This window comes from Xenopus tropicalis, chromosome 1, assembly GCF_000004195.4.
Source record: "Xenopus tropicalis strain Nigerian chromosome 1, UCB_Xtro_10.0, whole genome shotgun sequence".
Lineage (NCBI taxonomy): Eukaryota > Metazoa > Chordata > Amphibia > Anura > Pipidae > Xenopus > Xenopus tropicalis.
The window spans coordinates 173,036,373-173,056,345 of record NC_030677.2 but is presented as its reverse complement, the minus strand read 5'-3'; the positions used below and the strand labels follow the sequence as shown (position 1 = coordinate 173,056,345).

The window sequence follows — 19,973 nt, the reverse complement described above, 5'->3', positions numbered from 1 at the left end:
GAAGAGTATGGCACACACTGGCAGTATAGGGCAGGCAGAGTGTGGCACACATTGGCAGAATAGGGCAGGCAGAGTATGGCACACACAGGCAGCATAGGGCAGGAAGAGTATGGCACACACTGGCAGCATAGGGCAGGAAGTGCATACAGTGACACAATGCTGGCACTGCTCCTACAGTCTGTCTGAGGTGTGAAAAGGTGAACAATGTGGGGCTTACTGTGAAGCGCTCTGCCGGTCCGGTGTGGTCTCCTGCCTTGAGCCGGGCTGGGAGTCCCTGTTATACTGTAAGAGTCAGACTTTACATCTAGCGGTCTCACACTGGTTCCTGCCTAACTAGTACGTTACACTTACAATCTGAGCCTGAGGTGTGAACAATGCAGGGGTGAACAATATAGGGGCTACAAGGTGTGAACAATACAGGGGATTACATGTCTAGACAATACAGGGGCAAGTGAATCTCAGTACTGATTTAAACTTACACAAAGGTAAGCAGCCAGACAGGTGGGCTACGGGCCGCCAGTTGAACAGCACTGATTTAAAGGACATAATAGGGTTTGCTATGCATGCCTATTCCTAAGGCTTCAATACATTACTACTAAGTCCAAACTGAAGCAGTAATTGACTAGCTAGGGACCACCACTTGCAAACCCTTAATCAGTATTAGCCAGTATCTCTTATTCCAAATCCCAGCAGCTGTACTTCCATTGCATTATAGGAAAACTGGAACTGTAGTAATTCTTTTAAGAATTGGGTCAACCAGTTCCACTCTAGATCCAGGCCTATATAGCTTTTCTAGAATTCCAGGCCTTATCCAGAATTAAAGGGACAATGACACATAAAAATCTATAAATTCATATAATGCCTATTATATCCATGAAATAGAGAGATACTACTGTTTTCACAAAATTAACCCTTTAATAATAGTACAGGTATGGGACCCATTATCCAGAATGCTCGGGACCTGGGGTTTTCCGGATAAGTGGTCTTTCCGTAATTCGGATCTCCTACCTTAAGTCTGCTAATAAAATTATTGAAACTAATTAAACCCAACAGGATTGTTTAGGCTTCAGTAAGGATTAATTATATCTTAGTTGGGAGAGAAAAATGAAATAATTTTAAAAAATGTGAATTATTTGATTACAATGGAGTCTATGGGAGATGGCCTTTCCGTAATTTGGAACTTTCTGGATAATGGGTTTCCAGATAAGGAGTCCGATACCTGTACTACTTAAAATTGTTTTGTTACACTACAGCTTCACATTTCATGTATTATTATCATGTATAAGTACTATGTACCTGTTTACATTGCCTCAACTAAGCCTCCTAACCTTAATTGCCCTCACTGGTACATCAGCCGCAGGCATTTCAAGCAGCAGCACAGTTTATATTTGTGAGCCATCTAGATAAAGAGTATTTGATTTTACTTTGGGACACACTGGTCTGCGGGATACAGTTAAAATCCCTGATGTAAAGCAACACAGGCTACTGTCACTTGCCAAAAGTGAAACTAGTTTGATGCGTACCGGGATATTGGTTGCCCTATTTAGACACAAAAAGTTCCTATAACTTTTAAAGCCATTGGTGTAACATTTGAGGGCTTCCACACAAGTATGCGGAAGTAGCTCAAACCCATCCTAAGCATATCACTGTTTAAAGCAGTAAAATAAAAAAAACGACATATTTTTACAAAGTATTTCACATTGTATTCCACAGTAAACTTTTGGAAATCTAATGACAGTATCCCTTTAAATGTGCTGAAAGTTGGCCTGCTGAGCACATTCCTCAGCACAAGCCTGCTGCAACTTGACTTGCTAAGCATCTTAAGCGTCAGAATATATTATAATAATAAATGAATGTTACATAGCTAAACCAGATTGGTTTTATTGGTGAGTTTAGTTTTATAATTGGTTTCTGTCCCTTATTAAAGTAGAGAAAATAAAAGCTGCAATACAGGTGAAAAAGATGCTCGGTACTTTGTACAATTTAACTTTGGAGCCTTTCAATCTGAAACACTGGCATTACAGGTATGGAATTCCATATACAGAAATCTGTTATACAGAAAGATCAGAATTAGGAGAAGGCCATCTCCCAAAAATGAAAAAAAATTAAGCAACTAATTCTAATTTTTAAATGATTTCCTTTTTCCCAAAACTGGTGTTTAGTTAGGGGCACATTCGTTAAAGTACGTCAGGTCCAATTACAAAAAATTCGTTTGCAACTTTTGCGTATTTTCTGTAATATTTTAGTTAATTTGCGCAACGTTTTCGTGACAATTTGAGGATTCATTCAAGCTTCGATATCGTGACTTTCCTTAGGCCAGGTTGGGTCCTATGGGAGGCTTCCAAAATCATGCACGGAAGGTTTAAAGTCAGAAAGGTTACAAAAATGTAGTGCCTCGGATCGCTATTCACAAACAATCATTTCAATATGAAAATTTCTGATTGTAAGTATGAAATCTTTGTATTCAAACTAACGGAACTTTCGTGACTTTTGCAATGATCAGAAATTATCGGATTTCGTGATTCGGATTTGTGCTTAATGTTTAAATGATTTTTACTAGACTTAAAGTATGGTGATCCAATATGCAGAGTGACTGACCCCTTTCCAGTAAAATGTAGTTACCAAGTATTCTGTATAATAGATCCCTTACCTGTGCAGCCAATTCAGCACAATTTTGTAAGATTGTACAGTGCTGCGTACCCTTGTGGCGCTTTCTAAATAATGTTATACATACATACATACATACAATAATTTAAGCAACTAAAACAACTGGTTTTCTCTTGCTTTACCCCACTTGGAAATATGTAAGAAAGACAATGAGAAATATAGAAAGAGTGGATAATATCAAAAAGAGAATGAGCAGAATAAACGGTTAAAATATAACAAAGATTCATTATTATAAAGGTATGAGACCGGTTATTCAGAATGCTTGGGACCTGGATTCTTTCAAAACATTTCCATAATTTGGATTGACATACTACTTAAAAATTATAGAAACATGAAATAAACTCAATAGAATTGTTTTACCACTAAAAAGGTTTAGTTATATCTTGACTGGGATCAAGTACAAGGAACTGTTTTATTATTACAAAGAAAAAAGAAATAATTTAAAAAATTAGAATATGTGAGATGGTCTTCCTGTAAATCGGAGCTTTTGAAGCCCTCAATACCAATAGCAAGTGAAGCCAGAAAGGAGCAGAGAATGAGCATTCTCCACTGGGAGTATCCTTCAGTCAACAAGAGGCGATTGCCTTCATCTCCTAAAGGTACTGCCCACCTCTGAAAGGGTGGCCATCCACAGTTGTATTCTGGTTAGGGTTGCCAACCTCTCTGAAAAAAAAATATCTTTCTATATTTTTAGCTTTCTTATTAATAATTGACATCAAGTAGCATTTTTCCCAGTCAGGTCACGTGGCAATACTGGGGCATGGTACACTGTTATGTAAGGGTAAAATATGCCCTTTTCATAAACAGGTTGTATATTTATTTTTTATTTCTATAACTGCTCAAAAAATGACATTGGTATAAATCATTCCACGTAAGCAGTCTCATTCAAATTTATAAGGGACTTCACTCATTTGTGTGGGAGATGCAACACTGATAAAGAATTTCAAAAAGGGCAAAGTTTTTCTCAAGATCAATGAAAATAAGCTACAAAAAATAAACTACAAAAAATATCAGAATACTTGCTTGTCTTTAACAAGCTATAACACTGCCCATTACAACTGTTAAACTCTTTACAGATATAGTTAGCCAAGTCTGGGAACAACGAGTCTATTATGAGTTCATCTGAAGTAGTATTTAAGATAGTTACGGAAATCCTTAATCTGTTTATATGCTAAACAGTTGGCAACTGCACCAAATTAATCTTTCCTGGTTTGTCCACCACAGGGTGAAACAAACCATGCTGAGAGCTAACAGTCAGATAATAATGCTGGCCTATTCAAACTATCTCAGCCAGATATCAGGCAGGCCTATATATGTGCCAATATGCTGCCAATTTCTCACACTCCAAAAAAATACATATAATTGGCTCTTGACCATGTGTGTGAATACCATAAGGGTCTTCACTAGGGACAGGAACTGATATGAATGTTGTGTAATCTCTTTATAGAGCTGAAGAGTATGTTGCCATTATAAAAAAAAGTGCTCACTTAAGTCAACTGGATCTGCATGGAAGCTAAATCTCATTCAAAGCCTGTGAATACCAACACGTAGCCAATGTAATTTCTTTTAATTTTACACTTTCACTAAAAATAACACCTGTAAAAACCTTTAAGATGATCATACATGGGCCAATAACAGCTGCTGACTTGGTTCCTTTAGACACATAGGGCCTGATTCACTAAAGTGCGATAAAATTTATTGCACGCTTTTTTGCGTTAAATTAGTCGCGATAATTTGCGCGCGATTCACCATCGCATGCGGTATTTTGCGCGCTAGTTTTAATGCATGCGCTAATTTTTGCGCTGAAAAGAATACGATCGCATGATTCACAAACACTTAGGCACGCTAAATTGGTCTATGCGAAAATTAACACCAACTACAGGCAGGCGAAAAATTATAGAAAAGTACAGTAAATGAGTTTTTGGCAATAAAATATGGACTTTCAGTGTTATTAATTCAAGTATGTGTCTTTTTACTAAATTTTACTAAAGTCTTGGCATGTATGGAATTTCGCTACTAATATACAGTACTATAGCGGTAAATATTTAGTCGCAATAATATACAGTACTATAGCGGTAAATATTTAGTCGCGATAATATACTGTACTATAGCGGTAAATATTTAGTTGTGATAATATACAGTACTATAGCGGTAAATATTTAGTCGCGATAATATACAGTACTGTAGCGGAAAATATTTAGTCGCACAAAATACATTACTATGTATATTTTGGCAATTTCTTTGTCGCGACATTTTGTAGCGATTTTGTAATCTCGTGACATGTGCGACTTGGGGCCATTTTGTGTCATTGAGCCTGCTGTCACCAAACTGAGAGCATCATGCCTGGGGTTTCTGATCTGCTACCAGGGGAGAGGCGCTATATTATCACATGTTTCCTGAGTTCAGGATATGATGACCCGCCGCTGGGGCCCTTAGGGGTCCACGAGAGGAAGAGAGCCATCCTGCGCGACCTCCAAGCCGGGTTGCACGGGGGCTTCAGAATTGAAGTGGACCTCCGCCTGCTCCAGCGCATATGGTCTGACCTGAAGCACAGGAATTCAGACCTGGTGGCTGAAATTGCGGAAGGTAATTATTGTACTTTATTATGCTTTTACAGTATACGTTCAGTAAAAGATTTAGCAAGTAATTTGAACTAAAAGTACAAATGTAAGAAATGTCAGGGATGACGAAAGTAACATAGTAACATAGTAAGTTGGGTTGAATAAAGACATACGTCCATCACGTTCAACCATAATGCCAGTGAGGAACTGAAACGTTGGTCACAATAAACCTCTGAATATTATTATTATTATTACACATCTTCGTGACTCCTTGTGAAAATCCTGTGTGTGCCGTCACCCCATGCCTGTCTAGATTTTGTTTTGCCACAGGCACCCAGGTATTATTGTTCCTTATGGTGTGCAGCTTCCCAGCACTTCGTATTGTGTATATATATATATATATATATATATATATACACATCTATTTTCAAATACATATGCATAAATAAGTTTAAAGCAGGGGGGAAGCAGCAGGGAGCGGCCCATAGTATGAGTCATTTGGGGAAGGGCCACGAATGTTTTAGGGGGCCCTGGCTAACAATGTCTGTGTGTCCTTTGTATTGATGTGAGGGTTCACAGGGGGAGGGGCCAGTGGGGGCGTGGGAGGAGGGGGGCCCAAAAAATGTTGTTGTGAGGGGCCCCATTATTTATGATGGTGTATGAATGTATATACTGTATATATATATATGTACAATATATTACACAAAATAACATCTTGCAATACTATCTCACAGAACTTCAGCTGGCGCCTCTTCCCCAGGCACAATCCCAGGCAAAACAGGCTCCTGTGGCCCCCGAGGCCCACCAGGCTTAAGCGGCCCCCGAGGCCCCAGCACCCGGCCAGGCAGCAGCACCCGCCCAGGCCCCAGAGGCTCCAGAGGCCCGACCTCCAGCGGCCCCACAAGCAGCGGCCCCCGAGGCCGAAGAGGCCTGACCTCCAGCGGCCCCAGAGGCCCCAGCACCAGCCCCAGAGGCCCCATCACAAGTGGCCCCAGAGGCCCCAGCAGCAGAGGCCCCACCAGCAGAGGCCCCCAAGGCCGAAGAGGCCCACGAGGCCCCGGACACTCCCCCCCTTCATTCCTCCCCCAGTTTCCCCCCAGGCCAAGCGCTGGGCACCAGGTTCTCCTGCGCACGAGGGACCATCAGTGCAGGAGGACCTGGCCAACATCAAGGCCGAGCTGGCCCAGCTCCGGGGGGAAATTATCGAGGGACATACAAGAACTCAAGTGCAGCAAGCCCTAAGTTTTATTTTCCCTATTTTTTTCCCCTTTAATTGTAAAAATAAAAGTTGTTTTATTTTTGTACTTTTGAACTGAGTAATGTATTCTATACTTTCATGTAGTTTCCCCTACACTCTTACATTTAGCAGTAACAGCATCAATATGCTATATGGTTTAAATGTTTGCAAATATTCTGCCAACAATTTCGTCCATTTTGCTGAATAGTAAAACTTGCGTTAATTAGTACGTGGCGTATTTTCTGGCGAGTGTGATAACTACCAATCCAATGTTTTGTTGCCAGAATAATTGCAATATTATATTTGTCCCCGTTTAATAAAGTGCCCATAACATATTTGCCATTTATTCTGTGTCTAAAATCTCCCACTTAAATTAAGCCACTTTAGCAAACAGACCCCTAAGTATTTGCCTAAATATTCTTAAATGCCCCCCCTATTTTATTATCCCTAGCACTTCTTTTTTTTTCTTACTTATATTTTTATTGTTTTTTGGGGGTTTTTTTTGCAAATAAACATTTATACAGCACCTCTCTAGCACTCTGTGCTCTCCCAGGGCAAAATGTCACCAGGTTTATGCTGCCGATTGTCGCGTGCGTAATGTCGCGACAATTAGCGTTTGCGATAAATAGCGTGCATGCGAAAAATACCGCGCACGCTATTTATCGCGCCAAAATTATCGCATGAAATACCGCGCGTAAAATAGCAGAAGTATGCTTATAGTGAATCGTGCGAAAAGTCGCGAAAATTAAGACGCCGTAAAATTTTTACCGCACGCTATAAATAGCGCACGTTTTATCGCACTTTAGTGAATCGGCCCCATAGTAGTAGCTTATTGACCTGTGGGGCCAATGACTAGTCATTAAAGAACTATTGTTTTTAATGACAAAGAGAGAGATTCTCTACATGTTATTTGATGAACAGTACAGTATGGCCAATATAAACAATTATATTTAAAAGTAAAGTTTAATTGTTCACATTGCTTTCCTAGAAATGTTCAGAAAAACCTAATTTCATAGATATTAAGTGGACTTAATATCTTGTTTTTTTTCTTATTTGACTCTGGTGAGAATATTTCCCATATACGTGAGCACCTTGTTTAAGGAAGAAAGAAAAGCACTTGTACAGGTATTCAAAATTCTAAATTTATGAAAGAAATGCAAGAATTGTATTGCATAAAAGAATTATGCAATATCTGAAAATATGATGCCACTAAAATCAATTAACAATGTGCTTATTTCTCTATTAGAGAAACCAAATAGTGAAACATGATGTAGACTTGGCAATAACTTCATTAAAAAGAGATAATAGCTCTCTATCTTGTTGTCATATTTTTTCATTATCCTAATTAACTGTTCTTGTGTGGCGAAAAGAGGAAAAGAAGTGTCCCTGTATCTTCCGGTAAATGCTTATTCCCATGGGGGTTGGAGATTGCCAGTTTCATATGTAAAAGCTCTGGAGAAATTACTAATCTATTTCAGAGATGTGACAGTAATTCCAAAGTCAGGTTAATTTATGGCTAGATTTCTGGAACCCTTTGTTCCTTGGAAGGCCTGAGCTGGTGGCTGCCATAATAAACTGCACAAGATAAATGCAGCCATTGTGCACAAATTTCACAGCATTACATCCGCTTTAACATTGGGGCAATTCCATTTGCATGGATTGAAAAGTACAATTACTGAAGGGGATGGAAACAACGATAGATAGAAATAAGAGTCCTCACACAAAATTCAGGAACTATGCCAAAGCTATTTATGAATTTCTGCATGTATACATACAAAAGGAATGAGTGAAGTGAAGTGTGTTGTGTGAATAAATGATATACTATCCATCTTTTCTCACTACTTGCAAGCTCTACGGGGCAGGGACCTCCATCCTCTTGTCTCTTTGACTCTGAACTTATTGCAACTGTACCTTGTATTTATTTGTATTTATTTGTAATTATTGTTATACTTTGTATTTATCTATTATCTTAATAACTCCATTTGTATTCATCTATTCTACTGTACAGTGCTGCGTACATAAGTAGCACTTCATAAATAAAGATACTTACATACACACATACATACATACATACATACATACTACTAAATCGTTAGTTCTTATAAACTACCCAAATAAGGGTATGTTGTGGGAATAAGTATAATATAATTTTTTTAGTTTATTAGACCCAGCTGGCTGCAAACAAGATATATTCAAGTCATTAACAGTCATATGAAAAAGTTTGGGAACCCCTCCTAATTCTTTGGAGTTTTGTTTATCATTGGCTGAGCTTTCAATGTAGCAACTTCCTTTGAATATATAACATGCCTTGTAGAAACAGTAGTATTTCAGCAGTGACATAAAGTTTATTGGATTAACAGAAAATATGCAGTATGCATCATAACAAAATTAGACAGGTGCATAAATTTGGACACCCCAACTGAGATATTACAGTACTTAGTTAAGTCTCCTTTTGCAAATGTAACAACCTCTAGATGCCTCCTATAGCCTATGATGAGTGTCTGGATTCTGGATGGCGGAATTTTTGACCATTCATCCATACAAAATCTCTCCAGTTCAGTTAAATTTGATGGCTGCCGAGCATGGACAGCCTGCTTCAAATCATCCCAAAGATTTTTGATTATATTAAAGTCGGGGGACTGTGACGGCCATTCCAGAGTATTAAACTTCTCCCTCTGCATAAATGCCTTTGTAGATTTCCAACTGTGTTTAGGGTCATTGTCTTGTTGGAATATCCAACCCCTGTGTCATCTTCAACTTTGTGACTGATGCTTGAACATTATCCTGAAGAATTTGTTGATTTTGGGTTGAATTCATCTGACCCTTTACTTTAAAAAGAGCCCCAGTGACTGAACTAGCCACGCAGCCCCACAGCATGATGGAATCTCCACCAAATTTGACAGTAGGTCAAAATCTTTGTTCAGAAAAAACCCCAGTACTCCGATGTTCCTGGGAAATGAAAGACATGCCACTGTTATCTTTTTTGTTGAAAGTGGAGTAAATTATTATGCAGACTGAGAGGGGTTCCCAAACTTTTTAATGTGACTGTATATTATTAGAAAACCCCTTGTTTACCACATGGCAGCAGCCACTGACAGAAGAGCCTTAGCATGTCAAGACATCTTTGCAGCAATTTAAGCACTAATTTTGTTAACTGAACATGCCTTTTAAAAGGGTAAGTTAACTCGAGATTATCAAGCACCCAAACTAAAATGTTAGATGGCCCTTGCAGGGAGGGGAGCACAATACTATCCAGATTTAGAAGATGTGGCAGGGTGGAACAGAGGCAATTTCTTTAGCTCCACAGGATTGCTGTCTTTGTGAGAATATAGCTATTTATTGTAGAATGCTCAGATCTACTGAAAATAGATTAGATCTTCTTAAATAAATCTCAGAAGGGGGCATTCCAGGAATGGAAATGGAATGTATTAACATTTTTGAAATGTCATCAAACTGGAGCACAACAGCACTGTTCTGCAAAGTCATTTTTCTGAATGTCAGTATTGGTTTAACAAACTGCAAATTATTAATTCTATGTTAAAAATAATGCAGCTCCCGGCAGGATCTGCACACATAACATATGCCACAGACATAAACAGGGCCAAACTAGCCTTTTAGAGTGCCAGAAGATCCCCCAGTTCCCTAGCTAAACCTGGGCTCCAATCAGGACCAATTCCCATCAGCCTCATAATTATTACAACCCTGGTCCTTTATAAAAGCCTATACCATTTGGCACCTAAATCTAAATGTAATTTCTGTGAGAGAGAGCCAACTGTGTCAGGTTTTTCTGGTGTGCCGTTTCTATAGAGTTCAATGACATGAACCCTCTGTCAGGTCTAATCAGCACTTTAAGATCTTAAGAAGCCGCAAAGAAACACAGGTCAAGTAAATTAGAATCTGGTTTAGAATGCAATAAACATGGTGTAGGTAACTACTTGCAGCAGGATTAAATAAGCTTCATTATTTTCAGTGGAATAAACCATATGGCCTACCAACTGTATATTACAATGTGTCACAGGGAAAAAATACAGTACATTTATCCTGATGCAGGTTCCATTGCCTTTATGACACAAGTGTAAGGTTAGAGATCCAAGTCACTATCAGAATCAATTCAGATCTAAGTAGAGTCACAAATGTTTGAACCGAGAATGGACATATCTTATCCAAATATTGAGCCATCTTTGTTTCATTGCCAAAACTCAAATAGCATGCACTGCTAGTGGGGGCTCAGGACAGGTTTGGTGGGCCATACTCTTGGGAGTTGTGCCATTTCATGCTGAGGACTTACTGGGATTATGTCACTCTGACCTGTGAACTAAACCAAAATTGCTTTTCACACCAACAACAAGCAGTTCATCTGTGGCGAAACAGTGATGTCAGTGAAAACAGCTTCCAGTGAAAACACCAATTTGTCTTACTAAACAAATGAGTCCTTAAACAGAAAATGGCAAGAAAACCCAGCTTGTCTCGATATGCTCACAGCACATAAAATAAGCACAGTTGTTACCATAGTAAACAAGCATTCATGTTTTACTGGTTTTGTCTCTGCTTCTGAAAGCATCCAGGGCACTACAAAGGTCAAAGGGGCACTACTCCAACAAGCAGCGATCATCTGGTTTCCAAGAAACTGGCCCTCTACCCTGGAAAAAATGCTAAGAAACACACACTATTATTAGTGCAATCATTAATAAAGTACCAACATATTCAACAGTGGTGTAGATAAGGCTATATAACTGACATTCAGACAAACCTATACGGTAGGTGAAGTGAGGGCCCACCCACAAGGGCTTTATATTATTACACACACACAAACTAAATTACCACGTTAAAGGAAAAGTAACACTAAAAAATGTTTAACTAAAAAAATCTATTCTACCCTCCCCCAATAATTGCCCTATCCTGAAAACCATTTGTTATTTTGAATGCTTTAGAAAAAAATACTTGGTCATTTGAACAAAGGTGATACGGCGATGCAGGGGAATGTTGCAGGGGAAGCATCAACTATGCGGCGATCGATTGCGATAGCCTGACTCCTTCCTATACAAAAGGATGGCTAGGCTCGATCAATCGATCGCCGCATTGTGGCCGCTTTCCCCTGTATCACCTTTGTTCAAATGACTAGAAGCCAAGTTTAACAGGTATTTTCTTCTAAAGCATTCAAAATAACAAATGGTTTTCAGGATAGGGCAATTATTGGGGGAGGGTAGAATAGATTTTTTAGTTAAAAAATGTTAGTGTTACTTTTCCTTTAACATTTTTTCCTATGGTAGTTTAAGTTTTTGTCTAATAATGTGGCTTTCCACAGGGACAAACAAACAGCTCTTGCTGAACCAACCCCTATATAAACTCAATGGTAGAGAATGGTGTAAAAAGTGCTCAGGTTACCATGGTAACCACACTATACAAACCATGTACATACAATGGCACAGCACATAATATATTGTGCAAATCTAGTATTCTGCCCATAATCAAAAAAAGTTGGGATAAGTGATATTGTATATATTAGTAGTGTAAACATGTAATATGTATTTTGTGTGAAACTATTGTGAATATATTAGCACAGCAAAATTAACTGAATATCCAGGTCTCCCCACTGCCCAAGATATATGTCACTGGTGAGAATTATGAAACACCATCATTGTTTGCCTTTCAAGCAAGCATTTTTATCTCACAGACCCCAACCAAGGACAAATCACTGAGTCCCTGCAGACCTATTCATAATGTGCTTCAAGGCATATATCGAGTAGCATTTCATGTTTGAATACCTACTATCATAGTCACATTGATGGTCCAAAGAGGCATTGGCAGGGGACATCTTACACTTATTATCATACTCACTGCAAGGCAAACTCATTAACATTAGTTGTACTAGCATAGGGTTACCAGCATGAATATTGATATGCCCTTTCTGATCAGCAAAGGGTCTGTGATGATTGATGCCTGTCCCTAGGTCAGAGTAAAGTAGCCATTAATTTGTTTACATGGAGTATATATAGGTATAAAGCAGTGTTTTTGTACAAAGTAGATCGAAAACAAGATGAGTTTTAAGGCATTGTACTCTGAGTACCCAGTTATATGTACTATCAGAGCTTGCTACTATGTTTGGTAAAAGCCACCAATACAAGACCCAAATTTGCAAATTACTTTTGACTGCTCAGTGACAGGTACAATGAGCCAGCAAAAAATAAAAAAGAGGCCCAGATACAAAGGTTGCTAAACTGATATCTGAATGTAATGACAAAAAGCTACCCAGTAGCAAATACAAAGTAGTTTGTTTAGTCTGCCTATATATGCATATATTTATTCATTCATTCCAAAAGGGAAATCATCCTCTGTGGCATCTGCTGTTCCAATGTAAATGTATTCCAAACAAACCTATTACTATAAGTGCAATTATTCTGAATGAAATGGTATATCAGTGAGTAACAGTAGCAGAAATATACAGTCATGTTGTATCCATGAATTTGTCTAACTATTCCTATATAGGTGCTTATTTTTAAGTCCCTGGCTTGGAGGCAAGTTTTGGTTGCATACAAACCAGGAGTGATGCCAAAAAGAGATTTCTGTTGGCTTCCAGTCCACATAGGGGGCAACCAAATAGCCAATCATGGCCCTCATTTGGCAACCCAAAAACTATTTTCATGCTTGTGTTGCTCCCCAACTTTTTTTACAGTTGATTGTGACTCACAGGTTAAAAAGCTTGGGGTTCTATGCTATATAGAGAGTGATTTAATGCATACCCAGGTTCTTGAGGGGGGGGGGCAACCTGCCACAAATCCCGTTACACTAAATATATACTGCATCATTGTATCAAAGAATGATGGTTGTGGCTTTTCTCAACTTGGGGACCGCAAGACACACATTTAGCATTAAAGGACATTTCAAACCAAAAAATTGTTTTTTTGCCTAATAAAACAAAACATAATTCTTAGCAAATTTCCTTGTGATGTGAAGTTAATTGTAAATGTTATTGTAACTGAAAGCACCATTTGCAAGCTATGACTATTTAAACAATGTTGCCAAAGCAAGACAGCTCTGTCAATCTACTGTCTTATGTTACATTGAGACAAATGCTGCTTTTAATAGCAATTACATAAACAAATAACTCAAAAACCATAATAAATTTGTACTGAATGGATATTGCAAAGTTCTTTAAAGTTATGCTTTCCTTTACTAGGCAAAGCATTATTTTTTGTTTTGACACAAAATTCATAAAATCTTTTGCTGCACAGAAAAATATTCCTGACCTCCCACACATCTCTTTCATTCCCAGCTTAATATACAGGTAGAGAAGTAAAACCCGCTGGTAAGTGCAGAACTATGTGGCTCCCCCTCAGGGTGCTTTGCACGGGCTGACACACACACACGCTGTACCTGTCAAACAACTCCCTTGTATGATCAGTGAATAAAATACAAAAAGGCAGGCCGCTGGTGCTATTGTCTGGAGCTCTTTTGAATCTTATACCATCAACATAACCATGGTAAAGAGCTACAGAATTCACTATTTTGTTGTCTAAACTGGGGATTAACATTTTTTATTTACACAACACAAGAAACACTTTCAAATCCAATAAACATGCTGAGTGCGAATATGCTAAAAGAAACAAAAACATGTATGGTCTCAATATGTAACCGTCCTTTCTGGTAGCTAAATGAGTAAGTGGTAACACTACCTTTTTAGTAAGGCAAACAGCTTCTATCTTCAACACTGAAAAATACTATACAAATTCTATCAATATAAAAGCGATGACTAGCCCATAAATATTTCCCTATAAACGGTGCTTAGTAATGTCATCAGTTACAATTTGTGCTACATGATGCCATGTGCATCACATGAGATTTGTGCATCAAAAAGGATAATATATTTACAATACTATTTATAAGTTAAAGAGATACTGTCATGGGAAAACATGTTTTTTCTGTCTGCTACTAGAGCCTCTTCAGCAGAATCCTGCATTGAAATCTGTTTTTTTAAAGCGCAAACAGATTTTTATATAAGCTAGCCATATTTTTCATTTCCTAGGATGCCACAGTCTGGAACTCCTTCAGTTACATGGGAGTAGGAGAAACAATAGGTAATCTGAAAGCAGTTCTAATGTGTAGCGCTGGTTCTTTCTGAAAGCTCAAACTCGGGCATAATGCATAAAAAAAATTTGTTGGATTAAGAATAACATTTTAAATGGTAGAGTGAATTATTTGCTATGTAAACAGTGTAATTTAGAAATTAATGACAGAATTCATTTAGCAACTATTATAGTGTAAAGTCAAATGCGGAGAGAAGCTATTAGAGAAGCACCCATAGCAAAACCACCACACCACCATTACAGAATAAGCAACTCTCCCACATCGCCAAAGATTGACATTTACCAGGAACACCACTGTGCAGTAGAGGCTTGAAAAAAGAACCACCATGGCAAGCTAGAAATACAAGTATGAATGCCAACTCTTCAATGAAGAGGTGAAAGAAACCATTGGTCTGTAGTATGTATGCAGTGTGCTCTTCCTCTGTATGGCCTCTGGACCCAAATAAAGATCCATAGTGCTGCGTCATCCCCCAGGCACACAGGGACCCCAACACCAGGAACATACTAATAGTAAGGGAACAAGCAGCTTCAAGCAACCTACTCCGTATGTATAGCATAGATAAGAAGGAGGAGAGGGCCATTAATTCACAGACTAAATGCAAGAGAGGATAGGTGTAAATACTGACTTTAAATGGGGTAGACAGGTCAAGAAGGGGGGCACAAAACATTGATGTGTAAATAAAGGACAATGCAAAGTGTTAACACAGGTGTCTGGGTGGCTTACATGGCTGCCATGTTAATACTTATAGCAGGACTAACATCCATCACAGCACTGTCTGTCGATCATAAAATTTACAAGGCTATTTAAAACTCAGTCCAGAGTACTGTGACCTTTATAAATGCACTCAGCCTGCAGCCTTTTGCCTTGCTCACAGAACTTCTTGGTGACTAATGTAACCTTATTTATTACATTATCGTCTAAATACTTCTCTATGTAAAGCTACTTTGTGATGTCAGATGACTTTATTACAATTTTTAAAACTTATTTATAAAGCACCACAATATAGCGCTGTACAATAAAATGGTATTCAATCAACATACAAATTACATACAAAGTACAACCAATAATTGATATAAGAGGTAAAGAGTCCTCAGCACAAAAGAGCTTGTTAAAACTTGTGCATAATAAATAATTAAAGTCCACATTTTTGCAAAATATGAGGATATTAAATGTATATTAGAGAAATAGGCTGAAGGTTAGTTAAGATGGGTATGACTGAGTGTTTCACTTTCACACCTGGACAGCCAAACTGCAAAGAGCAACAGTCTGCACTCTCAGTTCTTTTTTCTACTTTGTAATAGTTTAACTGCAGTTAGTTTTAAACATTAGTTTGTATAAGCCCTACAGCTAGCCATGCATAAGCATAAGCCCTACAGCTAGTCTGCATAAGCGCCAATTATTATACATATATATATATAAAGATACCTATAAACAGGACCAGCACACCATGCGTTCCGTTTCAGTCCCTCCTGGGACCTATATCAAGATATATATCTTTGCCCAATGGCCAAACAATCGGATCAGCCCAATTTGGCCCGAAATATACGTGGCCAAATTGGGCAAAGATCCACTAGCCAAACTAGTGGATCTTATGGTGTATGACCAGCTTAAGTCTTTGATATGCAATTCCCCATATAAATACATGTAGATAAACATAGGATATATTCTATGCCCTCAGAACATTATCTCATTTAATCCTTATTTACCCAGTGAAGTTTTTGAGGAAATATTGCCATAGTTTTAAATAAAAAAATATCTATAGTCTTTATTGTTTTTAACTCGGCATAAGCTAAATTGCATTTTCACATTTCAGTTCAAGTTGGCAGTTTATCTGCCCGTGTATTTGACACTCCATCTGTAATACCTGACCGATATCTGTCCAAAAAACAGGCTGATACCGGTCAGGCAGGTATAAAAATCCCAATGAAATGAGGACAACATAAGCTCATTGATGTAGCCCTTAACCTGGTGGCTGTCTCCCCAATGTAGTGATCTAAATGTTTGGCCCTAGGGCATATCAGGGAAAGATCCATTTATTTGGTGATCTCTCCAAATGAGCAAATCTCTTAATGAATGGCCAGCTTTACTCATCATGCTGGACTGCGGAGTGTGGTTCACTTTGGGATATCGGTAATAATTAAGTACCAATAACCCTTCCAGGGCATAGATTGTAAATGAAGTCCTGTCTCTGCTTTATTCTACCTGTGTATTATGGTAGCCATAAGCTGGCTGATACTTCTCAATGTGTGACATATCACAGATAAATCTATATAATTGAACCTATGTCAAATTTACTGGTGATTATAGTCCCTTTATTTATAAATGCCACGAAAAATAATAAAATTGCCTAAAAATAAGCAAAGCCTATCTACCAACTAAATATATTTATTCCTACAAGTGCCATGAAGAAGTACCTTAGTAATAAAAATGGTACAAATAAAGATGTAACTGCACATCAAACAAATAATCCTCTGCCCTTACAACTATCAATAGGGCTGTAGCACAATGGTTGTTGTGGCATTTGCACCTCCCATGAACCACAGTGGCTACCAAAGTCCTTTTGATGCACTTTTCAGACACACCCCTTAAATGCCCTCAACTCAAGTAAGCAGCCTATATGGGAACCCATGCATAGCAACCCTGAAACTGCCAAATTGGCTTGTCATATCTGCCAATGTATAGAAATGTATCAGAAAACCTTGTAGATGATACGTCTATTAAAACCTGTAAAAATACTAAACATTGTCAGCTTTTCCAATCAAAAAAAATTTCACCTGAGCTAATGCTGTTCAGAGCCTTATGCAGACAAGGTGAGATTACACAGCAGAGTCATATTGTAGAATGGATTTATGAGAGCAAATGATGGGCAGTAAAACAGATTTGCCCTGAGTTCCATAAACTGATAGTCTGTCAATTTCTCTATAGCAAAGTCAATACTGTAAGCCCTGAGGCTGAGACAAGTGTTTTCCCCCCACCTTGAATACAGCTACTCCCTAGCTCCACTGTATGTATCAGCCAAAAGCCTGATTTTAGCACCAGTTCTTGCCATTCTATAAAATGTTATACTGGATTCTCCAAATCAGATATCTATAAGCATTGAGCACTCTGCATTGTGCTGCAAGTCACTCCTACAAGCTCCATCATCATGACACAGAGCTGGACTTTTCAAACATGCAGAGCATGTGCTGCTATTGTCCTGCCTGCTGCAAGTTCCCCACAATACTTAGCCTGAAGGGACACAAAAAAGGGCACATGGTCAGTGATTTCTGGCACAGCTTGTCCATACACCCAGCAACCCCCTGCAGGTGCACCGGCACTGTAACCACAGGCAAAATGTATGCGGCTAGTATTGCTATCAGATCAATGTTAGCTACTGTGCTTCTCTTATAAATATACATTGATCTCTAGCCACAGAACAAGTCTGCACAGAAATATCTGTCATTCAAATAATGCAACAAAGTTCCACAGTACATAAAATTTCAGTGTCCAAATTGACCCTTTAGATTCTGAACAACAACTCCCAGTGTCACTCCCACCAGCTGTCAAACGACTGAAGACCCAAAAGCATGTCCTGGACACAGTCAGTTTTGCCCTATACACACAGGGTTTTGGCCAGAATCTTTGGGTTATGCAGAAGCCAGAGAGCTTATTGATGTTGGTGCTGAGACTAAAGCTGCACAGCACTGTATCCCAGTATGGAGGTTGAGCAATTATTAATGATGCAGGAGAATTTAATTAAAGGCAAGAGGGTGAGTTTTCATGCTCATGTAACTTAGAAAGTTCCCCACAGACCCCAGTGCTCTGGCCACAGGGACAGCTGATGGGCATATGCCATGATAGCCAGTAGACCCTCCCTTGCTCCCATGATAGGGAGACACCCAGGTCATTCTATAGTGTCTCCCAGCAGGGACTCTCAGCAGCAGAAGCCCTCTCTATGCCACTGGCTGCACACAGGTCGCTCTGCCCCACTGGCACCGCCACTCAGGGCACCGGGCACACTTACCTTCACCCCTTGCTGTTGGCAGGTTAAAGGCAACTTGGACTCGTCCAGTAACAAAACTTCACAATAGAATTCCTCCGGGACGGCGCAGAAACAACCCATTCCTAGTCCGGGGGCTGCGGGGAGCCAGGGAGCAGGGACAAGGCGCTCAGCGCCACATACAGGGGGATGGAGCCCTCCCAGTGCTACCCGGGTGGGTACTGTGCATCTCTCGCAGCTCCTGTCGGTTGCTGCTGCTCACGCCGGGCTTGCCAAGCCTATAGAATGAGCCTATGGAATAAAGAGCCAGGGGTGGGGCCTGCCTGGAGACGTCACAGGCACAGGCGTCCGCATTCTTTTTTCTTAGGCTCCTGTTCCATCCTCCGTGATTGGCTAGGGTTACCTCTACACTCCAAGCAGGTTCGGCAGCCGAGCGTGGTGAGTGCCCCCTCTAGCGGAAATATTGGGGTACGGAAGATGGAGCTCCTTTGGACGCAAAATGAATGTGGCTTTATAGATTCGCACCATGCTGGACTGGTAGTCAGCCCCCTTCATATGCAGTGATAGTTTCACGTCCACTCATAAACTATTTCCTACAGCATGTTAGGGGCTGGATTAAAATAAAATGATGATACCACACAGTCTATGAAGCCTTTGAGCAGACTGGGGGCCATAACAGTCCCTTTGGGGGCAAAATCTGGCCCACAGGCCTCAAGTTGGACAGCCCTGACTGTTAAATACTTAGGGGCATTAATTGTTCATACAGTGTAAAACCATTAGCACCAAAAAGAACAGTGTACAAAGCTGTGTAAAAATAATTCATGGAGATGTGCGTTTTAGTTTACGCCGCATTAGATGCCATTATTTTACATCACTTTAGACCTTGTGTAATCCATTAAAGTCAATGGGAAATATTCAAGCATCAAGTAAGTTGACTGAAATTGATGTGGGTTAAAAACAAAACCCAAAGTATTTTCAAGTGCCTGCTAACTTTTACGCTGGATCTTTACACAGTGGTTTCAGTCCCTGGAAATCAATACACAACTTCATAAGTATGCTGTTTTTTATGTAGCAAAGTCTGTTGATGTGTGGCGTATTTGGTTGCTGTTTCTTACGCAATATGATTAGTCTGTGCTCGTCATCTTCCGTCCATCAAAAACCAGATTCATTTATATTTACCCAGTGACCCCAGGCAAACACCCTATCTTAGCTAATGTGAGGCAGGTGTTGAGGAAGGTGAACCCAAGGAAGGCTGCTGGACCCGATGGTGTGGCTGGACGGGTGCTGAAGGATTGTGCAGAACAATTGGCCGGAGTCCTTACTGAGATTTTTAATCAGTCCCTCTCCCAGGCTTTTGTTCCATCTTGTCTTAAGTCTAACATCATTGTTCCGTTGCCAAAAAAATCTGTTACAAAGAGCTTGAATGATTTTCGTCCAGTGGCAC

The 19,973-nt window shown here is 39.4% G+C and overlaps 1 protein-coding gene across 1 annotated transcript in view; it reads right to left on the bottom strand.

Moving 5' to 3' along the window:
• epb41l4a (erythrocyte membrane protein band 4.1 like 4A) overlaps window positions 1–18,814 on the bottom strand; it is a 121,642-nt gene extending 102,828 nt beyond the window's left edge. Inside the window, exon 1 of the mRNA NM_001006909.1 lies at window positions 18,554–18,814. Coding sequence (NP_001006910.1) covers window positions 18,554–18,652 — 99 coding nt within the window. The 5' untranslated portion in view covers window positions 18,653–18,814. The remainder of the gene's footprint in view (window positions 1–18,553) is intronic.
• Between the last annotated feature and the right edge of the window lie 1,159 nt (window positions 18,815–19,973).